This window comes from Arctopsyche grandis, chromosome 8 (genome assembly GCF_051622035.1).
Source record: "Arctopsyche grandis isolate Sample6627 chromosome 8, ASM5162203v2, whole genome shotgun sequence".
NCBI classification, from domain to species: Eukaryota; Metazoa; Arthropoda; class Insecta; order Trichoptera; family Hydropsychidae; genus Arctopsyche; species Arctopsyche grandis.
The window spans coordinates 29770136-29795755 of NC_135362.1; the positions used below are offsets into that span (position 1 = coordinate 29770136).

General features: G+C 33.7%; 3 protein-coding genes and 1 pseudogene across 7 annotated transcripts in view; 1 reads left to right on the forward strand and 3 right to left on the reverse strand.

Annotated features, from left to right (window-relative positions):
- Nf1 (neurofibromin 1) overlaps positions 1–11734 on the forward strand; it is a 48553-nt gene extending 36819 nt beyond the window's left edge. The window contains exons 56-63 of the mRNA XM_077436955.1: positions 1021–1095; positions 2819–2899; positions 2980–3106; positions 3189–3264; positions 3350–3437; positions 3512–3610; positions 10826–11003; positions 11080–11734. Coding sequence (XP_077293081.1) covers positions 1021–1095; positions 2819–2899; positions 2980–3106; positions 3189–3264; positions 3350–3437; positions 3512–3610; positions 10826–11003; positions 11080–11150 — 795 coding nt within the window. The 3' untranslated portion in view covers positions 11151–11734. The remainder of the gene's footprint in view (positions 1–1020; positions 1096–2818; positions 2900–2979; positions 3107–3188; positions 3265–3349; positions 3438–3511; positions 3611–10825; positions 11004–11079) is intronic.
- On the reverse strand, positions 5104–8214 carry LOC143915118 (cdc42 homolog). Of its 5 annotated transcripts, none has more exons than XM_077435556.1 (5): positions 7479–7581; positions 6966–7210; positions 6780–6889; positions 5580–5777; positions 5104–5334 (listed from the first exon to the last, which is right to left on the reverse strand). In XM_077435556.1, exons 2-5 carry the CDS (start codon positions 7147–7149, stop codon positions 5248–5250), a joined length of 579 nt encoding a protein of 192 aa, XP_077291682.1. In that variant the 5' UTR covers positions 7150–7210; positions 7479–7581; the 3' UTR covers positions 5104–5247. The 5 variants fall into 5 exon arrangements, with proteins under 5 accessions (XP_077291682.1, XP_077291680.1, XP_077291679.1 ...); XM_077435554.1 differs by having other exon boundaries at positions 7445–7564; XM_077435553.1 differs by lacking the exon at positions 7479–7581 and adding an exon at positions 7996–8214 and having other exon boundaries at positions 5107–5334.
- A 5374-nt stretch (positions 11735–17108) lies between the features above and the next one.
- Positions 17109–17915, reverse strand: LOC143915927 (cdc42 homolog; annotated as a pseudogene).
- Positions 17916–22648: 4733 nt separating this feature from the next.
- Positions 22649–23460, reverse strand: LOC143916105 (cdc42 homolog). The gene is made up of 4 exons (XM_077437018.1): positions 23277–23460; positions 23105–23214; positions 22816–23013; positions 22649–22735 (listed from the first exon to the last, which is right to left on the reverse strand). Exons 1-4 carry the CDS (start codon positions 23458–23460, stop codon positions 22649–22651), a joined length of 579 nt encoding a protein of 192 aa, XP_077293144.1.
- Positions 23461–25620: the final 2160 nt, after the last annotated feature.

Here is a 25620-nt window from a genome sequence, read left to right on the forward strand (position 1 = left end):
TAATTAATTTTGAATTATTTATATAAGAATACTATGTATGGCTTTTCTGCACCGAAACCAGGGGCGGCCCTACACCTGAATCTTACAATTAACTTTTATATGTTTCAAATGAACTATGGCTTTACATATATTGTGACCTGTATGAACGAGTCTCCCCTGGCCGTATCACTACTATTTCACCTCGCTAACGCTTTGAATAATTATCTAAATCTAAAACTGGCCAATCTATACATTGCTTTCATTGCAAATGAAAACCTTTCATTTAAATATATGTACATATGTGTGAAATGTCACGACGTTTTGCTTTTATATTCTAAATATTACATACAGTTAAACCTCAATTACTAAATATAATGTTTGATAGAAACACTGATTGATTTATATATGGTTACCGTCGAATCGAGGTTTTGCTGTATGTGGAAATAATTACACAATGTGAGAGATTATTTCATTTTATTCTCATGTAATATATGTATATTATGATTACTATATGACCGAGTGTTAATTTTTAAGTGTGTATTACCAAATTGTGTAAAACTTTCATCGGGATACATATGTGTGTGTGTAAAATGTAACTGTTTATGATATCCGTGGTTGAAGATTAAGATTGCTTTTAGTGTAGTGAATAAATTTGCAACGTTTGGTAGTAGATATTTCAATATTAAAACTATTTGTTTCGTTAAATTGTTGATTTACAGTGCGATTTGTATATTTGAGTAAAATTTTGCCTTGTATTTTAGCCGTCTTTTAGTAATCAACATGTTCTATTTTCTTATACGCTATACTTAAAGTCTGTCTGTTTGGATATTTTATGTCGATGTTAGTTATTTTTAATTCAAATTGCTTTAATTATACTGACAATTGGTTTTTGGAAGTACAATTTTATATTTATATACATATTGTGTATATTGTTTTAGAAGAAATAATTCATTGCAATGTAAATAAATGTACAGCTTTCACTGTACTATAATACTATACGTATTTCTTCAGCCCTGAATATGTATATTTTTTGTTTTATAGGATCCGGAACTCCCGACATCAACGAGTCATGCTGAAAATTCAACCATGTCCACGGATGGCGACAGTGGCTTTGAGGTAATTATATTGTACCTTTGAATTGTTGAGGCATTTTGAAGACTACTATATACCCAAGATTGCTAAACAGATTGTCCATTCGTAGTGACACTACTTCTATTCAGTATCCTTATTCACAATAAAACTGCACTTAGTCTAGGTAAAAATCTCCGCTTTCTTTTATGGTTAAGTTCCATTATCTGCAGCAGTTTTTGACTATACTGTTGCGTAGGGGTGGGTTCATGATCCAAATGAAAGGCCAAAGTCGCTTCACAGCATTTATTCAAACGATTCAAGAGGTCCACGCGCAGCTAGCGTTACTCCAGAATGACCTAAGTACCTCCTTATAAAAGACAAGTTGCTCACCGCAGCTTCCCCGATCCGTTTATGTCTCTATTGTCTAGACACGTACAGTTTTAAGTGAGTCTCACGCTCTCGCACTCTAGGAATTCTACCGACTACTTAAAGAGTCCCGTTAGGCCAATTCGGGGGTCTCCATTGTTAACCCCCGCATGCACTTTAGAAAGCGGATAATCCGCTCACTCCAAAATAATCAGATCTACCGTGTGTACCTCCTTATAAGTGATCCATTAATGTGTCTGTTGGCTAGGCACTTAAAGGTATATCCTGGTGAGTCATTTTTTACGCACGCACTCGCCCAGGTCTGTGAGAACTCCAGCGTATTCTTTGTTCGGGCACTTACTGAGTCATGTTAGCCTCATCAGGGGTCTCTATTGTTCACCCACGAATGCACTTAGACAGTGGACACTCTCTCTCATGTTCCCACATTACATAACATTCATTAGCCAGCAGTATATCTCGGTGGTTGTATTAATGCTAACCACCGAGAGGTTCCCGGGGTCAAGCTCGCTTGAAGAGAATTTATTCGGAGTATTTCTGCATTGCTGCTTGTCCGACTTTGATATTTGTGACTCCAAGTCGATCGTTCCCTATCAGAATTTGCCAATTTATCTGATTTCATTGTTGAAACGGTCTCTAATCGAATTGGCAAAATTTACTACTTGTCACCACTATTTGAATATGATTTCAAATTCATAATCTTATAATGAATTTATATATGAACAAGTTTAATATCATAGGTGTCGCTTAGGTGTAAAACCTATAATGGCATCATGGTAAAATATAAATTAAAAAATATTTAAGTACGTTTATTTATTTTTATTTTATTTTTACATAGATATATACCAGGAAGGCCTAACAAGTAGACCCCAATGCGCCTTCCTAGACAAGTAATTACAAAAATTGCAGCATTTTTATTACATAAATCGCTGAAGAACACTAAATTAACAAATTAATGAATAAATCCATAGAGACATCTATGGATTTAGACTTGTACATAAATTTTTACATATTGTACATAAATTAAAATCAGATATTTGTGTCATATCGGGTAGGTTGATTATTGCCAATTTGATAGAGGAACCGTTTCAACAATGAAATCAGATAAATTGGCAAACTCTGATAAGAAACGATCGACTTGGAGTCACAAATATCCAAGTCTGACCAGCAGTATTAAAGATTAGCACGGGATCGAACCCGGTAACTTTTCGGTGCTAAACATAAACGCAACCACCGAGCAATACCGCTGGCTGTATTTATAAAAGAAGAATAATTAGAATAAAGAGACTGAAATAGCGATGAGCAGGTCACGTAGCTGGAAGCCAGGACGAAAGAAGTGCTCGAATGGTAGTCGAGAGGAAATAAAAATGTCAATTTTTGTTAGCAGGTAATAGAAGACGACGGTCCAGCTTCTCCTGGAAGCATAGCAGAAGCTGCACAGGACAGTGATGATCCCGATACAAAGGTAATAAATACATCCTAACTTTTGAATGTAATATGTAATCATGTGTACAAATATATTATGAAACAATATCGTCATTACAGGACCGAAGTGCAGGTGTGTCGGTGTCGAATGAAAATAATATCTTATTGGATCCGGAAGTCCTCGGCGATTTTACGACGCAGGCTTTGGTACTGACTGTGATAGCCACCCTAGTAAAATACGCGACCGGTTAGATAGTTTGAATATTACTCAATTTTTTTGTATTGTTTGTAGGCGCTTGTGTGTGTGATTATAAAATTTTGTTCTCCAGACGAATCTGAAACGAGGATACTGTACCAATATTTGGCCGAAGGATCGGTCGTATTCCCGAAAGTTTTTCCCGTTATGTATGTATTGAACGTTATTATTGTTGTGTATGTATTTATATGCAGTGTTGATATGTGTTTTTGTCGATTGTCGTCTCTTGTACAGACACAGTCTCTTGGATATGAAGATCAATCACGTGTTGACATTTTGCCACGATCAGGTGATTCTCAGTGCCGTTCAAAGCGTCATTCAGGTATCGTTGAAACGGTGGTGGCATAGTTTGGTTGTTTTTGTCGGTTGATTATATTTTGAAACTTTGATTTTTAGAACATGATATCGTCGGAGGACGCTAGTCAACAGCAGCTACATTATATGCAAAGTTGCGGCTTTGGAGGTTTGTGGAGATTCGCCGGACCGTTCACAAAGGTAAATTTTCATACGATGAGACAATATCATTTTATAAATACACAACAAATGTCCATTTGCATCTGGAAACAGTTAAATGTTCCAAAAACATGATGCATTTGTGTAATTACATGCTAACAGATGTGTTCATTTATTTTCCATAATGAATAATTATTTAAATTGAATAAAAATTCAATTGTTTTAATACAGAAGTTAATACGAGTACTGGAACTGCGAACGAAAAATAAAATTTTGTATAGAATGTAAAATTCACGAAGACGAAATATGTAATTCTTTTTAAAGATTTAAATCTTGAATTTTAACTTGAAGCTGCAAATGGTCTGATGCTGTATCTTCCCCATAATACTGTCTCGATTTATAGAAATATTCTTATGAAAATATCGTTTTTGTGGATATATATGTAGACGAATGCAAGTTGACAGTATTAGGAATATTGAAGTAGAACGCTTGTTAAAGAGAAAAAACGCTTAAAGATGTGTAAAATACATAGTATTAACAAATCATTCAGAGTATAGGTAGAGCATAAGGGTGAAATCACACAGGGAAGTATGGCACGTCGTGTGCTTGGCTGCCCGCTGTGGGGGTCCTCGTACATTTCTTCAATACACTGTATACAAGTACACTGTTATCGATTACTGTCAAGCTAGGATAAAATTAACCGAAAACACTCCAGGGGGTGATTTTGGGACGGTGTGTGTTGGGCGTGCCATGAATATGTGCAAGGCATGCCACATTTTTTAAAGTATCTAAAAAAAAAACCACGTGTCGCGTTCCTTCCTGTGTGATTTCGCCCTAAGGGTGAAAACACACTGAATAGTACAGAAAGTCACGTCCTTGGCTCCATGCTGTGACAGTGGGTGTTCCTCAAAACGAATTCGGGTGTAGTTGCACGTACAGAGTGCATAAGTTTCTCCTGCATTTCTTCAAATATGGGATTCACCGTTATCGATCACTGTCAATCAAGGATAAAATATCACCGAAAACACTCCAGGGGGCGATTTTTGGGACTGTGTACCATGTATATGGGCTGAGTTTTTTTCGCAGGTTTAAAAGTATTTAAAAAAATACACGTACCACGCACCACTCCGTGTGTTTTCGCCCTTATGCTGCATTTACACGAGGCCAATTGTTAAGTCATTCCACTAAGTCAAGTGAATATTAGCCTCGATACAATACACAAGACCACTGTCAAGCAAATATAAAATATCAGCGAAAACACTCCAGGGGGTGATTTTTGGGACCATGTGTACCATGTATATGGGCTAGGGATACTGCGTTTTTTTCGCATGTTTAAAAGTATCTAAAAAAAAACACGTACCACTCAGTGTGTTTTCGCCCTTGTGTGTGTATTGTCCCGAGGCCAATATTGGCTTGACTTAGTGGAATGTCTTAACAATTGGCCTCGTGTAACTGCAACGTAAAGTCTATATTCCGGTCTATGGTCACAAGATGCACTATAAAAGAATTTCAATTCTTAAAAAATAAAACTTTGTCATTATAAAAAGTATTAAATATTTATTGGAAATTTACATAATATACACATCATATTATACGTGAAACTTATCTTGTATTGAGTGAATAACTTTAATAGTCATTGTTGTAAAATCATATTTGGTAATGAATAACATTGAAAAAAATCACATAATGCTACATTTCTTTTTAACTTTTTCCGGTTCGATTAAAGCGGCCAGGATTGCTTCGTCGAAAACGTTTTTTAAACCTCGCTAAAATCGAATAAAAACTATATTTAATTAGAATTCATTTTAGAATGTTATGTATGAGTTCGGTAATTCACACTAAAATCTCGATCACGGAACATCTGGCACCCAAAAACTCCATCAATCGAAAGCGCGACCACCCACGCGAAATATCGTACTAACGAGAACTCGAGTGCCAGATATTCGGTGATGGAGATTTAGTGAATTCATTTAACGTATGTACATATGTATGTTACTTAAAAAAAACTGACCTGCGTCAAAGCTGAACATTCAACATATTTGACAGCTTTCAAATCTTTAGCCAACTTCTCTCCTTGTTCGGGTTGAATAATTCTCTGTCTGCTCTTGGCCAATTTCTCTTTGGTGTCTACGTCGGTCCTCAAATCCGTCTGAGTGCCGACTATTATGAACGGAGTTTTGGAGCAATGGTGGACAATCTCGGGCACCCACTTCGCCACAGATAACAAATTACAACGTTCAATATGACATTAAAAACTTACATAGAAATTAGGACGGAGTGCATTTGGACGAATGAATGTTGTTTTTAAATTAAAAAAAATGCCACTGCCTGAAGAAAAAGATCTTTGATCGATGCGTTTTGCCAGTGATGACGTATGAACGTGAAACTTGGACATTGAACGCCAAGATGCTACACAAAATGATTTGTTTTCTCCTCCTGTGGCTCGCACAAATATGCTGGCCACGTCTCCAATATCTAGAGTGATATATCTGCTCAATCGGGTTGCTGATGACATTGACCTCTTCAATGTAAACTGTCCTAAACGGGTTGAGTGGTTGTTGAGCAACGCCAGTGGTTGATTTTATCAATTATAAATGTCAATGATTTTTCCATCGAGATATAACAGGTTGTTATTATTATGATTAAGGTTATTATTATTACTCTATAATGTGACTTTGGCTAACATGTTAAAAATAATATAAACAAAGTCCAATGCACTCAAAGAAATATGGAACGCTGTATGCTCTACATAACGAGGAAAGACATATGGAGTACATTTGGACGAATGAATGTTGTTTTTAAATCAAAAATGCCCCTCTGCCTGAAGAAAAAGATCTTTGATCAATGCGTTTTGACGTATGGAAGTGAAACTTGGACATTGAACGTCAAGATACTACACAAAGTTCAATGCACTCAAAGAAGTAAGAAGAACCGGCGTAACGAAGAAAGACAGGAAGCGGAACATGTGGGTGAGAAGTATGACGAGGATAGAGTAAAGAGATTGAAATGGCAACGGGCAGGCTACGTGGCTAGAAGATTGGACGAAAGGTGGACAAAAGAAGAGCTAGAATAGTACCCGAGAGAATGCAAAAGGGCAAAAGGAAGACCGCAGGGAAGATGGGTTGACGAAATGAGGAAAATGTGTGCGGTCTGATGGATGAGAGTTGCGCAAAACAGAGACGATTGGTTGTAGATAATGATGTATATATACCTTAGTTTTAACATTTTCAAATGAAATCGGATAAACGACACTGAAGCAGATCAGAAACACGTCCGTGTGCGGATAGCTCAAAGGCCGCAATCTGTCGTAGTCTTCTTGTCCTGAAATGTGAATATATAATTTAATAGTATTGTCGAGCTTGGGTTATGTAGATCTGGTAATCGAATACGATCATACCTGCTGTATCGAACAAGCCGAGAGTGTAGGGCTCTCCTCCGATCATCACCGTTACGGCATAGTTGTCGAACACGGTCGGGACGTACTCTGCCGGAAATTTATTCGTGGTATAACTCATCAACAGCGTCGTTTTGCCGACTGCACCGTCTCCTACTACCACGCATTTAATAGTCTGCGTCGACATTTTTCAACGGTGTCGGCACTTTGAGGTTACGTTTCCTGAGTTGTTTGTATGTACTTATGTTCTGGAATTGATTTGAATTGACATGTTACATGCAAAACGGGATCTATATTGCAATTTTATATACTAAAATGTATTCAAGTTCGGTTTATGAATTCAAATAATACACATTTCATATGATGCTTTGGCATGATAAAATTTGCAATATGTATGGTAAGAAGTTCCGAACAATACTATAGTTGGAAGTTTGATCGTTTCTTTAATTTTATAAATATAATCGATGATGATGTGCTCTTACAGTAATTTGGCAAGTATTCAACTGCATTACTAACCAGTGACAGATGGTTCTTGTTGTTAATGGTGTATTATTATTGTTACACAATGAAATTTGATGCTTGTGCAACATTGGTTTATAAGCGTGTCATTAATCTTATCGTATTGTTTTCCTGTATGACTAACATTACGCATTTTTATGTAAAATTGATTATGTTAAATGTCATTATAAGTAATACAGCATTTGATTATATTATAGTTCCTAGACCCTTGGATTACAAAAAGTCAAAAAATAAATAAACAATAATAAGAAATCTGTATCATTGCTGTGAACTTTTCGTGTCATTGATGGTAATTGATAGCAATAATGTTTTTGGGCCCTATACCAAAGAGTCGTATTACTTTAATTGTTGAACTCGCATTTTTAACAATTCTAAGCATGATTCAATCATTCTGTGATTCAATTTGAAAGCAAACGGGTATTGAAAGGTTATGTCTCAAATGTATTTCTTTTGAATTACAATGGTTTTGTTTGGATTGTTGTGCTAAAGCTATTGCGATTGCATTTGTACTCACTTGTAATGCCATGTGCTTATAATTTTGACGCGTCGAACTCGTTCTGGCAGGCGAAGCGATGGCTGGACGCTTTGTGATGATGAATCATCGATAGAGACGTTTACAGGAAGGTATTGGAGAGTATGTCGAGTTTTGTTTTATTTGTTTAACTTATGTACATGCGAAACGCATGCGCAGAAATGCGAATAATTCCAGTGGTGGCTCGTGAAATACGTTTTTGCCGGTACTGCATGTACCTGTATACATGTAGTTTCTTCAAACAAAAACCGTTTCGGTTGAGGTACTGCAGTACCTCAGTGCCTATACAAGAATTGCGCAAATTTACTAATCATTGATCATAGCCAACTAAAAGGATGAGAATATTTATTTTAGGTTGTATGATAAAACCAGTGGTGGATTTACCCACAGGCATTGCATTTTTAACCTTTGAAGGACGGAGCGTCGAGTAAAACCCCAGTATTTTTTAATCAAAATACAGCTTTTCTCAATATAAATGGGTTCAATATATATCTTATTAATCATTTTATATGTACATCAACATAAAAAAGTTTTAGTCCTATAGCATGTTTTTAACTATTTTTTATTAAAAAAATAACGACAAACATCGACATGCAAACGCACATAAGTAAGGCCAACAGGCGACTGCATGACTTAATAGCCACGCGCCAAAAGCGACGAAAACAATAGCTTACGAAAATATAGCTGTCTCTTTCTCTCGCATTGAATCATCGATCAACAAGTATATGCAAGCGAACAGTCAAAAACATGACTTATCGCTACCGCCTTTAAATCATACTTTGGAACGTAGAAATGTATGAATGTAGTTTTTTACGATGTACCCCTTTTCTAAATCATACAAAATCTATTCAAATAAATTTCTTGTAGTTCATTCTAGGAATACAAAAATATAGGGTGTATAGCTTTGAAAACCACATATGTAGTTATTACGAAAAACGTAAAAATTGGGGCACTTGCATACCCCACTTCGGTGAGGGAGGGTTAAACAATACATAATTAATGAATTATTAGTTTTTCTATACCAGTCCATTACGACATCGTTAAAGTTGAATCACTTTCTGAAGAAAAAAAAGCGTTCGTTATTTTACTAAACGCATCACATTTCTGAACAGCTCCATTCTTGCACTTATTGACCAGAACTTATTTATAGCAGGAATGTCAACATCCTCGACTTGAACTTGGTATGCAAATAACGTTTTACTTTTATTGTTTTCTCAAAATGTCGGTAATAAAATTCAATGGAGCGTTTATGCGAGCACGTACACATTTCCGAAAATGCATTAAGGACGACATTAGTCTTCGTTCGGTTGAAGAGACCCTTTTTTATTGTGATGCCTCAGGCTCCTAGCGAAGTACGGGCGAAAACACACTGATACACACGAGTGGGAAGTGTTTTTTTAGATACTTTCAAACATGCGAAAAAAATGCAGCACCCCATGTCCACATACTACATGGTACACAGTCTGGAGTGTTTTCGGTGATATTTTATCCTTGTTTGACAGTGATCGAAACGGTGCAACCCATATTTGAAGAAATGTAGGAGAAACTTGTCGGTTGCATATAGATATGCATACACGTGCGCCCTACCAAACATATGCATTCTGCACGTGCAACTATACCCAGATTCGGTTTGGGGAATATCGATTGTTTACAGTCGTGCAAAAAAGACGAACGTGACGTCCCATACTACTCAGTGTGTTTTCGCCCTAAATCTGCTACTGGATGAAACTGCAAATGAAAATCTAGATAGAAAAATGTAACCATGAAAGAAGCTCATAAAGAAAAATCCACACAAAATACTAAAACTTTTTTGTATATTTTTTAGCTTTGAAAATAAAGATTTATTCAACCCCCCCTCACCGAAGTGGGGTATGCAAGTGCCCCAATTTTTACGTTTTTCGTAATAACTATGTGGTTTTTAAGGTAAACGGACTACTAGTCATATGTGAACCAGTCAGAGGACAACCTGTCGCTCTAGATCGGTCACACGTGATCACCCGTCACACTAAAACTGGTCACCCCCTAAAATCGGTCACGATAAAACTGGTTAACCGATTTTAGGGTGTGACCAGTTTTCTCGTGACCAGTTTTAGTGTGACGGGTAATCACGTGTGACCGATCTAGAGCGACCGGTTGTCCTGTGACCGATCTAGAGCGACCGGTTGTCCTGTGACCGGTTCACATATGACTAGTAATCGCCGAACCGGTTTTCAAAGCTATACACCCTATATTTCTTGTATTCCTAGAATGAACTACAAGAAATTTATTTTAATAGATTTTGTATGATTTAGAAAAGGGGTACATCGTAAAAAAATACATTTATACGTTCCAAAGTGTACCTTTAAAGGCGGTAGCGATAAGTCATGTTTTTGACTGTTCGCTTGCATATTCTTGTTGATCGATGAATCAATGCAAAAGAAAGAGACAGCTATATTGTTTCGCTTTTGGCGCGTGGCTATTGAGTCATGCAGTCGCCTGTTGGCCTTACCTATGTGCGTTTGCATATCGATGGCTGTCGTTATCTTTTAATACAAAAATAGTCAAAAACATGCTATATGACTAAAACTTTTTTTATGTTAATCTATAAAATGATTAATAAGATATATATTGAACCCATTTGTATTGAGAAAAACTGTATTTTGATCAAAAAATACTGGTGTCTTACTCGACCCTATTTTGAGACACTCGTCTTTCGATGTGTTTTAAAATTTTTACAAATGTATTTGATTTTAAGTTTATTAAAATCCAATAATATGTATAAATGAGAATAAAAAACTTAGCACTATAGTTTTTGCCCTATGTTGCTTTTCAGTGTAATTGTACGGCAGAGAGTTCAGAGCTGTTCGTGAATTGCTTAGAAGCGATGGTCGAAACTTGTCTGCCGGTTGAAGAGGGAGAAACAGGTGAAGCTGTGAGACCTTCGGCTGCTCTCGGTTCACATCTAGGTGGAAGTCTTGGAAGCTTAGCATTGCCGAGTCCTACCGATAGAGGTAATTATAATTTGCCATCAGCAGATGTATTGAGATTTTATATTTAAAATTTATATATATTTATTTTTAATTTCAGAGTTTTCTTCTGAAGAATGCTACGCGTCACCTTCTTCAGTGCATCGGTTAAATGGAGGCGTTAGTAAATAAATTTTGTAAGCTTTCCGTTACCGATGATTTCTCCCGACCCGAATATAACCCACCTACCTCCAAATTTGAATCATATTAGATCTCTGATATTGGCTTGTTCAAATCGCAGAAATTTTATTTATTATCATAATATATTGCTTAACATTTTTTTAGATATAATTTCAGAGATAATTGTGATTCAAAATAGAACAAATTGATCCCGAATTACACTATGTAGTATGTTATTTTAAGTAGCGCATTATATTTTAAATTTTTTAAGTATCATTTATTTATTGATTTCGAAAGTGTATTAAATTTCGCGTAATGTTAAATCATTCTCAATGTGATACTTATTTTTATGTTTATTATTATTATATAATTTTTTGTCGATATTCAAAGCGATGGAATCGAGAAAGATTAATGATAAAAAAAATGAATAGCTTTGTTTTTTCGATGTATAATTTGTGTACAAAATTGCTGAACAGTATTACGATATTATTTTATGAATTAATTTGTGCTGATAACTTAAATCCAGTGAATCTCCTAATCCGACCATATAGAGTAATTTTTTTATAGTATTTTCATGTCTAGTTTTATGTATTTATAAAAAGTAAATAAAAGGATAAAACTTAAAAGCTTTATTTGTATTATGTATTTTTAAGAAATGAGTGTTCGAATGTACGCACATATTATAATTGTAAATTATTGTTAACATATATTATACATAATAATGGTACATTTTGAAATCATTCGTAAACTATATTTGTAGATGTTAATTTTGGAAGCGTACACACTTTATTATATAATCAATGGATTCGTGTGTATGAATTGCTGTACGTTTAAAAATAATAATGTGATGTTTTGTAACGTAAATTAAAATTTGGGGAAAACATCAAGAGAATTAATGTTGTGATTTTTTTCGCTGTTGTGTTGTCAAATTTAATGAAATTATTATTATTAAGTTTATAGATGGTAATTTGATCACACATTAGGTAACGAAATCGTATCAATTACACTTTAGGTTTCATATTAATATTTTTTAATACTTCATTCTATATTTTTATAGATAATTTTTATTCAAGAAACTACTTATGTATGTATGTAGTAATATTATATTTTCAAAAACGGCAAATATTATATTTATTATACATACATTTCATTGATATGAAATGACCTTTATTACTACTGTATACTTATTTCCTTTCTTATGCGTAGTGAAAAGAAAGTATAAGCACAACTCTAATACTTTTAAAACTTAAAAGAAAAAAGTACATACTATATATTTTTGTTGATTTTGAATTGTGTACTTCCATATCTGTGATAAATAATAATTAATAAATGATTTACTATGAAATTGTTAAAATTTGTTGAAATCGATCAACCAAATTGTGATCGTTTATTGTTATTTCTTCATTGTAATCGATCGTTGGATTTTCTTCTTCACATTCTAAAAAAGCGTACTACGTATAAGAAAGTTTTGTAGACGCTGTCGTTTACTTCATTGTAATCAAACATGATATTTTAATTTAGGTTGTGGCTATTTGCAGGTACTATATCTGCGACAGGCGCAAAGTCTTCTGCGCATGCGCGTGAACTGTCACTGTCAGCGTGTTTACTGTTTAAAATTTTGTTCGAACCCGTAAAGTGACGTAGAGTAAAATATATAATCCAAATTAGTTAATATTGTTGCGTAGGGGTGGGTGGAGGATCCAAGTAAAAGGCCAACAGTCGTCTCACAGCATTTATTTATGATTAAGGAGATACACGCACTGGCAGTGCTCAGTCCAGAATGACATGATATCGCCTATGTACCGCCATTTAAAGGGGTAGATCTCTCAGGACGTCTAATCTGTTTACCTACTGTATAGTCACGTATTCGGATATGTATTCCCACGGTATGAGAAGTGCAATCATTGTTTAGCTTTCATGCACTTAGCTTATCGCTAATCCTTAAAACCACTTACGCCGGTCACACGGTCTAATCCGATCGCAATTACTCGGCGGCTCTTTTTAGTATACGTAACAATATTACTAATTGTTAGAAAATTATGATCATATACAACGTATAATACCTACATATAGCCAATAGTTCGCAGATATAAGTATAGTACCTGCAAATAGCCAATAATTCGCAGATATAGTACCTGCAATTAGCCAATAATTCACAGATATAGTACCTGCAAATAGCAAATAATTCGCATATATATATATATATATATATATAGTACCTGCAAATAGCCACGAGCTACTTTAATTTGTGTAATTAATCTCACAAAGAAAAACTTTGATATACATATATAATGCATACATAGCATTGAAAACGAAAAATAGTATATTCGACTATGATTTTAATGTAACTTGTACGACTTTTCGTTGATAAAAAAAACTCTTTTCATATTATTTTTGTATTTTATGAAAAAAAACACAAACAGTATTCAGTGAAATTAAATGTTAAATTGGTGTTTTAACGGCGACATATACATTTAGTTGATATATTCATTGTTGTACGATTCATTAATGAACACCAATAGATATTATAAGGATTGTGGAAAAATTATACGTATTTATATATGTACATGTATGTCAAACATAACATTAATAGTGTAAGACTTCATCTTTTTCTATAGACATGTTATTTATTATTTTATCGTACAAAAACCAGCGTTGATTTTTTTTATAACTTGTGATTGAAACCTTGCCAGCTAATTTATATATGAAATATTTATTTATTATGTGTATGTATTGAATCTACAAAGCTGTGATGTAGAGAGGTCATCCTCGAACGTTGTCCGCGAGCTCACAAATATATGAATCAATGATGATGATGATGATCCTCGTGAATATACTTACATATTTCACCGCAGAGCGGAAGCTATCGTGCGATGTGAACTGAATGTCTTGAATAGCTGCAGCTCTGTCTATATTAAATACACATATATATATATATATATATATATATATATATATATATATATATATATATATATATATATATATATATATATATATATATGTATATGTATATTTATGCGGACATTATTATTATTGTCTTTGTACATCATGCATGTGATGTATAATGTAAATGATATTTTTGTACAAATTTGAGGATGCCAAATAGACATGTGAAATGTGTTTCCCACTTACACTGAATATGTGTACACACAATTATTTGTATTTAATATATTTATATTCATGTTGAAAAAAATACATCGTCATGCTTATTCATGCATTATATGTGACTTTTATTCACCTGTCATTTCAATCCAATTTCCCGAGAAATAAAATAAATAAATATTATTTTTACTTTATCATAGATGAAGTTTTGCTGTTTTGATAAAATTCGACTGAAGATTTTGACTCATTTGAACAGAGAAATGTTATTATATTGTTACGTATACTAAAAAGAGCCGCCGAGTAATTGCGAACGGATTAGGCTGGGTAGCGTCCTGAGAGACCGTGTGACCGGTGTAAGTGGTTTTAAGGATTAGCGACAAGCTAAGTGCGTGTAGGCTAAACAATGGCGATGGCGTATTGGTCCTTTCGCAGAATTGACCTGTACCGTGGGAGCGAATGTCGGGGGAAGACATATCCGTACGTGACCATAACAATAGGTAAACAGATTAGACGTCCTGAGAGATCTATCCCTTATAAGGCGATACTTAGGCGATATCATGTCATTCTGGACTGAGCACTGCCAGTGCGCGTATCTCCTTAATCATCAATAAATGATGTGAAACGACTGTTGGCCTTTTACTTGGATCCTCCACCCACCCCTACGCAACAATATTAATAGAAACGCCTTTACGAATAAATACATTGTTTCAATATTACGCGGTACGTCTCCATAACTACGCTAAAACGCATGGAATACAATCAGGGTCATAACTTATTCACTACAGAAATTAGAGTTGTATTTTGATATAGATTTTTTACAATTTGAGTATATGGTGGTGTTGGGCGTTGGTGGCCAATCCGTTTCTTTTCTCAGTTGACGGATTATTTTTATCCACTTTTTTTTATTTGTCTGTCCTTGGGAACTATAGGGCGGGTTAAAGGTTTCGACCGTTTCCCGGCCTATGGAAACTCAGTTGAGTTTGGAAGAGGATCGTTAATTTTTGTTCAATTGTTACAATGGTTATTGTATGTACGAAGAGGTTGAGCTTCGAAGAAGTGAGCTGGTTGAACTCCGGAGGTTCACTCTGGTGTTGGGAGCTGGTGCGTCACTTTATATACGTTCTGGCTTGAAGCGTGCCGTGTGGAGATGCTTTGTCTTCGTTTCCAGGACACGTGTTGACCTGTTTTCGAGGCACGTTTGTTATAGCTATGGGGTCAGCGCCAGGACGACGTTCGTTTGAGAATGCGGTTGTGTGCCACGTGTAAACGACTTTTCAAGACATGTGTTACGGTTGCCTGATGACAACTGTTGGGTTTCGTTCGTTTTACGATCGAGCGATGAACTCTTTCTTCTGGAATTGTCAAAGGGGACGTTGCCCTTGAGTTATGCATGTTTGTACAGGATCGATGATGAGATGACTGGTTTTGATTCGTAATAGCACAAGTTGTACTATATTCCTACAGAACTAAGATAAAAAAAAATATTGAGATAGAAAACCAATCCTTATAAACGTGGTGAAATAAAAAATTTGCCAAATAAATGAAAAATAGGACGGATATTATTTTAAAGCATAACATAAATATAACAATTAATAGGAAAAATATCTGACTATTGATTCCAATACTCACTTTCAGCGTAAAAATCCTAAATTTTGAGTTAAAGACCGCAAAAGCCAAAAAACTGTAAAAATCGCGGATTTTTTTAAACGCTCATATCTCGTAAACGATCACCCACCAACAAAAATCAATATCATATTCGAATTCAGTGGGTCAAACTTAGTAAAGATTGGCTAGTCTCCGCTCTGGTTTTTTTTTTTGTTGCTCAGTGTAATTGGTCATTAATATAATTGAGTATTCGGCGCCACCAAGAGAAATGTTTTTACATGTATTTAAAAATATTATTACATTTCTCTGGTGCCACCACTGAAATGTTATGTAGAATGCGGGCGATCGCCATGACACTTTTAAAAACTGTCAAACTACGATGTTTATTGAATAATATGTTACTTAAATGATCAATTTACTTATAAAATATACCCCATGTTGTTTATGATGTGTTTTTGAATGCATTGTGCAATTTTTAACGATGCACTTGCCCATTGCCCTTGCCCAGAGAAGTTTTTATCGGACATACGTCGACCACCAAGCATAAAATAAGACTGATGTTAAAATTATTCAGGATTGTCTGTGGACAATCGTCACTTGACAAAAATATAATGCCTAAAGCCACTTATATTATTATAACATTTCTCTGCATTTGAACTCGGAATCTATCACTGATGTGTGTGATGACGTTTCGGGTGTATTTTGGAGATTATTCAAACACCGTTAATCTTATGGAGTGTTAAATTGGACAGACCATAATGTTGGGAAAAGGTAAATGAACGAGTCATTTCAATGAGGGATTTTCCCCGACTAAAAGGTATAAAGTAGTTGAATATTTTAAGCCAACTGAACGAGAAAATAAATATGCAGATGAGCGAGCTATAATTTTTTCAATTGAAATTATGTCTGATATTTTTTACACATGCAATAATAATATGAATAATGATTGAGATACAGTTAAAAACTTCTTACAAAATCGATATTTAATTGGCAAATGGATATGTGAAGTTTATTTTTTACATTTTGAAAACAAATGCAATTAATTTAAACAAAAATACATTTTCAAAACACGTTCAGTTCTGATTTATAAAGTAATCGATATTTGTGTAAAAAATTAATCCATATATGAAAATCCAAACTTTTCTGGTAAAATGTTCATAAACTAGAAAGAATTTCAGTTCTTTAATTCTATTAACTGAATAATATGCAAGTGAATTTTTGAATATAGATTACATTTAATAATACACTAAGAAGAAAAGATCACATAAGACTGCATAACTTTTTAATAGTTTTCCGTTTTATAAAAGTGGCCATGATTGCTTCGTCAAATACGTCCTTTAAACCTTCATACAATGGGATAATAATTACTTTTCAATATTTTTATTAAATACATCATTTAAAAATACAAATTGTTAAATACAACCAACCCGTGTCAGAGCCGAACATTCAACATATTTAACAGCTTTCAGTTCTTCAGCCAAATTTTTCCCTTCTTCGGACTGAATAACTTTCTCTCTTATATTCCCTAATTCATTGATAATTTGGGATCGTCTCTTTGATCTATCTTAGTGCCGACTAATAAAAACGGAGTTTGCTTATTGAAACGGGCGATCTCTGGAATCCAATGCACCACAGAATAAGAAATTAAAATATTTGAATTAAAATTATTGATAATTTTGCACGTCTATTATGTATGCGAATGCTTACATACGAGTTAACTCTTTCAAACGAATATGGATTAACGACACTGAAACAGGCCAGAAACACATCTGTGTATGAATAAACCAACAACCTTAACCCATCGAATTCTTCCTGTCCTGGAATATAAAAATACATAATTTAAATATTTTATTCAGTATACATTAAATCGAATATGATTATACCTGCTGTGTCGAATAAGCAAATATCGTGAGGTTCTCGTCCAATATTCACCACTACTTTACAGTTGTCAAAGCCCTGCGGGACGTAGTCTACTGGAAATTCATTATTAGCATAACTCATCACCATTGTCGTTTTGCCGACTGCACCATCTCCTACTATCACACATTTTATTGTTTTATTCGCCATTTTTCCACGGTGCTGTGAGGGATTGTGTTTGTTGTGTTGATTATATTCTGGAATTATTATGAAATCGCACTCAAAACATATTTTTTACTATCATTTTATTTTTATTTAGAGTTGTTAAGCTAATTTTTTTAATTCGAGGCTGCTCTCCGAACAGGGCCGCGCCTAGGAGTGCAAACTTAAATTTTATCAGCATTTGTATAAATCATATTAATTCGGGGTCTAGTGTTGACAATTTTAATCACAGTTAAAATTTACCAGAAAAACAGACAGAAAACCAAAACATTTAGTTCTGAACAGGACCAGATGACGAGAGAGACTGAACGTTTTCAAGTTCATCCATGAAAAAATAGTGTTTTTACCAGAGAAATGTTATAATAATAGAATAGCCCTTACGAATTACGAATTAAATACGCTACAACGCACGGAATACAATCGGATCAATTTACTTATAAAAATATATCCCATGTTGTTTATTGTGTGTTTTTGAATGCACTGTGCAATTTTTAACGATGCTTGCCCATCTTACGAGTAATATAAACAAACAGATCAGTTTTTATCGGACATACGTCAAGCACCAAGCATCAAATACAACTGATGCTAAAATTATTTAGGATTTTCTGTGGATAATCGTCACTTGACAACAATATGACGCCTAAAGCCACTTCTATTATTATAAAATTTCTCTGGTTTTCACCCCCAATCCCACATATAGGAAATTGTTTTTTCGATGACCAATCAATACTCAACATCCTTAAAGTCAATGGCAATGTCAGTCACAAAGATAATATAACATAAAAGACATAACTCTATGTGGATCGAAGCTATGTATACCTGCTATCCCGTTATTTCCCCGAATTATAGTTCAGGTGTGTTACAGGTTGTAACTTGCAACAGTAATCCACAAGTTTACAACAAGACAATCTAAATGCATTTTAAAAAGTACGATGTCTTGTTATTTTAAGGAATATCATTTTATCGACTCTAATTTCTTTCGACCGCCTTTATATTTCAGCCGCCTGTGTGTGTTACACACATTTGTACGTATGGTGGGCGCGGCCCCGATTCCAAAGAATTAACTTGCAATTTTAATGAATTCCAGCAACTTTTAATTAAAAAATAGCTATACAATTGTGTGGAAATTGCCAACTCGCTATCTCCAATCATTGCCTTTACATTGTAGATAAAACCAAATTATATATACTGGGCCCATAATAGTAAAGTAATTCTACAATACATGAAATATTTTAATATTTAGTATAAAACATGTTAATATAATATAATATTATATAATAAATGATTGCTTCATTTATTTTACACTTAATACATGTATTATATATACTCTTACAATTAACTGGCCAATATGTGATGAACTATAGAAAGATGATGCCAAGTCTGATGCCGGTTGATCACGTACATATATATGATATGTAGTTAAAAAAGTGAAAAATGATAGTGGATCTTATCGTATTATTTGTCTAATCAATATTATCTTGTGGATTAAAAATGCTAACATATATATTTATAATTAATTGGACTATAAGCCATAAAGCCAGTGAAATGAGGCCCATCAATATGTTACCAATTGTTGAGAAGATGCTGGAGGAAATCGTTATGATTCAATTGAAAGAGTTCATTAGTATAAATGATTGTTTGGTTGTGGAACAGTCTGGATTTAGAGTGAAACATTCAACAGAAACCGCTATCCAATTGGTGGTTTCTGATTGGATGGAGACGATGGATGAATCTAGCATGGTTGTTGGAGCAGTTTTTCTAGATTTTAAGCGAGCGTTCGAGACAGTAGATAGGAATATTTTATTACAAAAATTATATAAGTTAGGAATAAATGGTATAGTATTAAAGTGGCTTCAATCATACTTAAATAATAGAAGGCAAAGAGTAAAAATTGATAAGGTGTTATCCTCTGAATTTGTAACACCTCATGGAGTGCCGCAAGGGTCCAAATTGGGACCCTTATTATTTATATTATATATAAACGATATTGTTAAGGTAATTAAGATGTGTAAAATACATTTGTTTGCAGATGATACATTGATATATATAATTGGAAAGAATGTTGATGTAATGTCTGAGATTTTAAATATAGAATTAAATTATGTGAATGACTGGTTGTGTGAAAATAAATTAAAGTTGAATGTGAATAAAACAAAAATGATGTGGTTGAATGGTAAAAATAAAAATATATTGAATGAAATTAGAATTGATGATAAGTTAATTGAAAAAGTTGAAAATATAAAATACTTAGGTGTATACATAGATTCAGGACTAAATTTTAAAATGCACGCTGACTATATAATAAAAAAAATGGCTAGAAAAGTTGGTGTATTATGTAGATTAAGAAATATTTTAAGTAAAAAAAGTAAAATTTTAGTGTTTAATTCAATTGTCTTGCCACATGTGGTTTATTGTGCCACTGTGCTTAATTTGTTTAGTGGCCAAGATTTAGAAAAAATGCAAAAAATACAGAATAAAGCTATGAGAGCTATTTTGAATGTGAGTAGATTTAAGAGTATTGGAAGTATGTTAGATGAATTAGGATGGATGAGTATTAGAATTAGTCTAAATATTAGTACATTGTCTTTTGTTTATAAGTTAGATCATAAGTTATTACCTAAGTATTTTGATGATTATATAATAAGGAATAGAGATAAACATAGTTTTTATACTAGAAATAAGGACAAACTAGTTGTAAGTAGAGTAAGAAAGAATAAGACGGCTGGGGGTGTTTTTCACAGGGGTGTGCTCATGTATAATGCCCTCCCTGAGTGCGTCAGGTCTGCTAAAAACATGGATGCATTCCTGCGAGGTGCGAAGAGACACCTCTGTGAGGGACAGTACATATAAGTTAATTATAAATTTTAGAGTTAAGTATAATAATTAAGATGTATTTTTTTTTTTAAATTAGCTTGATAGCTAAAATATATATAAATAAAAATAAAAAAATAAATATAAGTTATGTATATAAAATTTTCAATTTTACGGATGGTTGAAATTTACTATTAGATCAGTGTATTTTGCGTTCGTTAATGCATCAGCTAAGGGAAACCATTCACTATGTGATTCAAACCATGGCAACTATGTATATGTATAAAGCTGCAGCTTCTCCAGTTTAAAATAAATTTACCTGTTTAATTTTTGGCGTTCTTAAATATTTATATTGATGAAATTTGTACAGTGTGCTTTTTTGCCATATTTGTACATATCGGCCATACCTTTATTTTTATTTATTTATTATTTTAAAATAATAACAACAATAAAATGACCAGTGTGACCTGACAGGTTACCCCAAAGCGTCACACCGGTCTATTTATACTTGGGCTTGAACTTGGTATGCAAATAATGTTTTACTTTTAGTATTTTCTCAAAATATCGCAGCCGATAATAAATGTCAATGGAGGGTTTATGCGAGCACGTGCGCATTTTCGAAAATGCATTAAAGACGACTTTCTTCTTCATTCGGTAGAGAAGACCCCTTTTTTGTAATGCCTTCGGCTCCTAGCGAAGTAAATCTGCCACTCGATAAAACTGCAAATGAAAATCTAGATAGAAAAATGTGACCACGAAAGAAGCTCACAAAGAAAAATCCAAATAAAATAATAAACCTTCAACAATTTTAAGATTGTTTAAAATCGTCAATAACTCGTACAGAAAGCTATTTTCTGGGAAAAACCTTCGGCTGCTCCAATGATATAAGAAGGTCCAATGATATAAGATCCAGCGATAAAGGTTCCACGAAAGAAGATCCACCCGACCAAATGTCCACCTGATAAGTGATCCAGACGATAAAAAACCCAGATGATAAAACGTTTATAAGCATAACTCTAATACTATAAGCATAACTCTAATACTTTTAAAACTTTTTTTTTTTTAAAGAAAATTGTACATACTGTTGCGTAGGGGTGGGTGGAGGATCCAAGAAAAGGCCAACAGTCGTTTCACAGCATTTATTGATGATTAAGGAGTTACACACACTGTCACTGCTCCGTCCAGAATGAATTATATCGCCTACGTACCGCCTTATAAAGGGTAGATCTCTCAGGACGCCTAATCTGTTTACCTGTTGTATAGTCACGTATTCGGATATGTATTTCCAAGACATTGGATCTTCCCGTACCGATTCTGAGAAATAACTAATAACGGTCAATGTTTAGCCTAAATGCACTTAGAGTCCAGATATAATCTTTGGAAGTAAGTGCATGCATTTAGTTAACCGATAACAGATATCCGTTGGTCTAAGTACAATTCGCTCAATCCACGGCGTACGTAACAATACTATATATTTTTGTAGATTGTGAATCGTGTAATTCCATATCTGTGATAAGTAATAATTAATAAATGATTTACTATGAAATTGTTAAAATTTGTTGAAATCGATCAATTGTGATAGTTTATTGTTATTTCTTCATTGTAATCGATTGTTGGATTTTCTTCTTCATATTTTAACATTTTTGTAGACGCTATTCTATAATTTATTGTAATCATACATGATATTTTAATATATGTAATTTAAAACACTTTTAGTTTTGATTTATAATGTAATCGATATTTGTGTAAAAAATTAATTCATATAAGAAAATCAAACATTTCTAGTAAAATTGTCATAAATTAAAAAGAATTTCAGTTCAAATTCAATAATTTTAATAACGTAATTGTATACAAGTGAATTTTTGTGAATATAAATATATTAAATTTAATAATACATTAAAAAGAAAAGGTCACATAACACTGCATAACTTTTTAGTTCTTTTCGATATCATAAAAGTGGCCATGATTGCTTCGGCAAATACGTTATTTAAACCTTCCTAAAATCGAAAAAAGAATACATTTCAATATTTTTATTAAATACATCATTTAAAAATACATATTATGAAATAAAACTGACCCGTGTCAGAGCCGAACATTCAACATATTTAACGGCTTTCAGTTCTTTAGCCAACTTTTCCCCTTCTTCAGGCTGAATAACTTTCTCTCTTATTTTCCCTAATTCATTGATAATTTTTGGATCGTCCCTTTGATCTATCTGAGTGCCGACCAATAAAAACGGAGTTTTCTTATTGAAATGAGCGATCTCTGGCACCCACTGCACCACAGAATAAGAAATTAAAATATTTGAATTAAAACTATTGATAATTTTGCACGTCTATAATATTTGCATGTATGGGAATGCTTACTTTAAATTTAACATTTTCAAACGATTCTCGATAAACGACACTAAAACAGACCAGAAACACGTTAGTGTTTGGATAAGTCAATGGCCTCATCCTATCGTAATCTTCCTGTCCTGGAATATAAATATAATTTAAATATTTTATTCAGTATAAATTTAATTGAATATGATAATACCTGCTGTATCGAATAAGCAAATATCGTGAGGTTCTTGTCCAATATTCACCACTACTTTACAGTTGTCAAAGCCCCGCGGGACGCAGTCTACTGGAAATTCATTATTAGCATAACTCATCACCAGTGCCGTTTTGCCGACTGCACCATCTCCTACTATCACACATTTTATTGTTTTATTCGCCATTTTTCCACGGTGTTGTGAGGGATTGTGTTTTTTGTGTTGATTATATTCTGGAATCATTATGAAATCACACTCAAAACATATTTTTTACTTTTATTTTATTTTTATTTAGAGTTGTTAAGCTTTTTTTTTAAGTTCGAGGTTGCTCTCCGAACAGGGCCGCGCCTAGGAGTGCAAACTTAAATTTAATCAGCATTTTTATAAATCATATTAATTCGGGGTCTAGTGTTGACAATTTTAATCACAGTTAAAATTAACCAGAAAAACAGACAGAAAACCAAAACATTTAGTTCTGAACAGGACCAGATGACAAGAGAGACTGAACGTTTTCAAGTTCATCCATGAAGAAATAGTGTTTTTATCAGAGAAATGTTATAATAATAGAATAGCCCTTTCGAATAAATAATTGTTGTCAATATTACGCGGCACGTCTCTATAAATACGCTACAACGCACGGAATACAATCGGATCAATTTACTTATAAAAATATATCCCATGTTGTTTATTGTGTGTTTTTGAATGCACTGTGCAATTTTTAACGATGCTTGCCCATCTTACGAGTAATATAAACGAACAGATCAGTTTTTATCGGACATACGTCGAGCACCAAGCATCAAATACAACTGATGCTAAAATTATTTAGGATTGTCTGTGGATAATCGTCACTTGACAACAATATGACGCCTAAAGCCACTTCTATTATTATAACATTTCTCTGGTTTTCACCCCCCAATCCCACATCTAGGAAATTTTTCTTTCGATTACCAATCAATACTCAACATCCTTAGTCAATGGCAATGTCAGTCGCAAAGATAATATAACATAAAAGACATAACTCTATGTGGATCGAAGCTATGTATACCTGCTATCCCGTTATTTCCCCGAATTATAGTTCAGGTGTGTTACAGGTTGTAACTTGCAACAGTAATCCACAAGTATACAACAAGACAATCGAATCACATTTGTACGTATGGTGGGCGCGGCCCCGATTCCAAAGAATTAACTTGCAATTTTAATGAATTCCAGCAACTTTTAATTAAAAAATAGCTATACAATTGTGTGGAAATTTCCAACTCGCTATCTCTAATCATTGCCTTTACATTGTAGATAAAACCAAATAATATATTCTGGGCCCATAAGTAATTCTATGTACAATACATGAAATATTTTAATATTTAGTATAACACATGTTAATATAATATAATATTATATAATAGTTACATCAATATATTTTATTATTGTGTTTGATTCATTGATGTATAATACACTAGATCCGCCCTCACGCTATATACTGGTCTCCTTTTTGGCGCATGCACAGTTTCTCTCAGTAGGTAGGTAGGTACCGCTGCGTCGTAGGGAAAAAAACGTTTTTTTCCCCAACTTCCCCGCTACTTAAACCCCCCGCACCCCTCAGTTAGTGAAGACAAGATCTCCGACCAAAATCACACGTCAGGGCCCATCTAGTGTATTATACATCAATGGTTTGATTACTTAATTTATTTTACACTTAATCTATGTATTATATGTATATACTCTTACAATTAACTGCCCAATATGTGATGAATTATAGAAAGATTGTCGGGACTGATGCTGGTTGATCACGTTGTGCTATGTAGTTAAAACGTGTAAAATGATAGTTTAAAATATTTTATTTTATCTTATCGTATTATTTGTCTAATCAATATTAGAAATTCCTTGTGGATTAAAGATATTATCATATATATTTATAATTAATTGGACTATAAGTTATGTGTATAAAATTTTCAATCTTAAGGATAGTTGAAATTTACTATCAGATCAGTGTATTTTGCGTTCGTTAATGCATCAGCTAAGGGAAACCTCTCACAATGTGATTTAAACCATGGCAACTATATAAAGCTGCAGCTTCTCCAGTATAAAATGAATTTACCTGTTTAATTGTTGGCGTTGTTAAATATTTATATTGATGAAATTCGTACAGTGTGCTTTTAAACAGACGCACAAACGAAGTTTAAGTTTAAGGGCATTAATATACATATTCATCAATATACATATTCATTTAAAACTGGATAATTGAATCACTTTCTGAAAAAAAAAAGCGTTCGTTATTTTACTAAACGCATCAGATTTCCGAAAAGCTCCATATTTGTACTTATCGGCCATAACTTATTTATACTTGGGCTT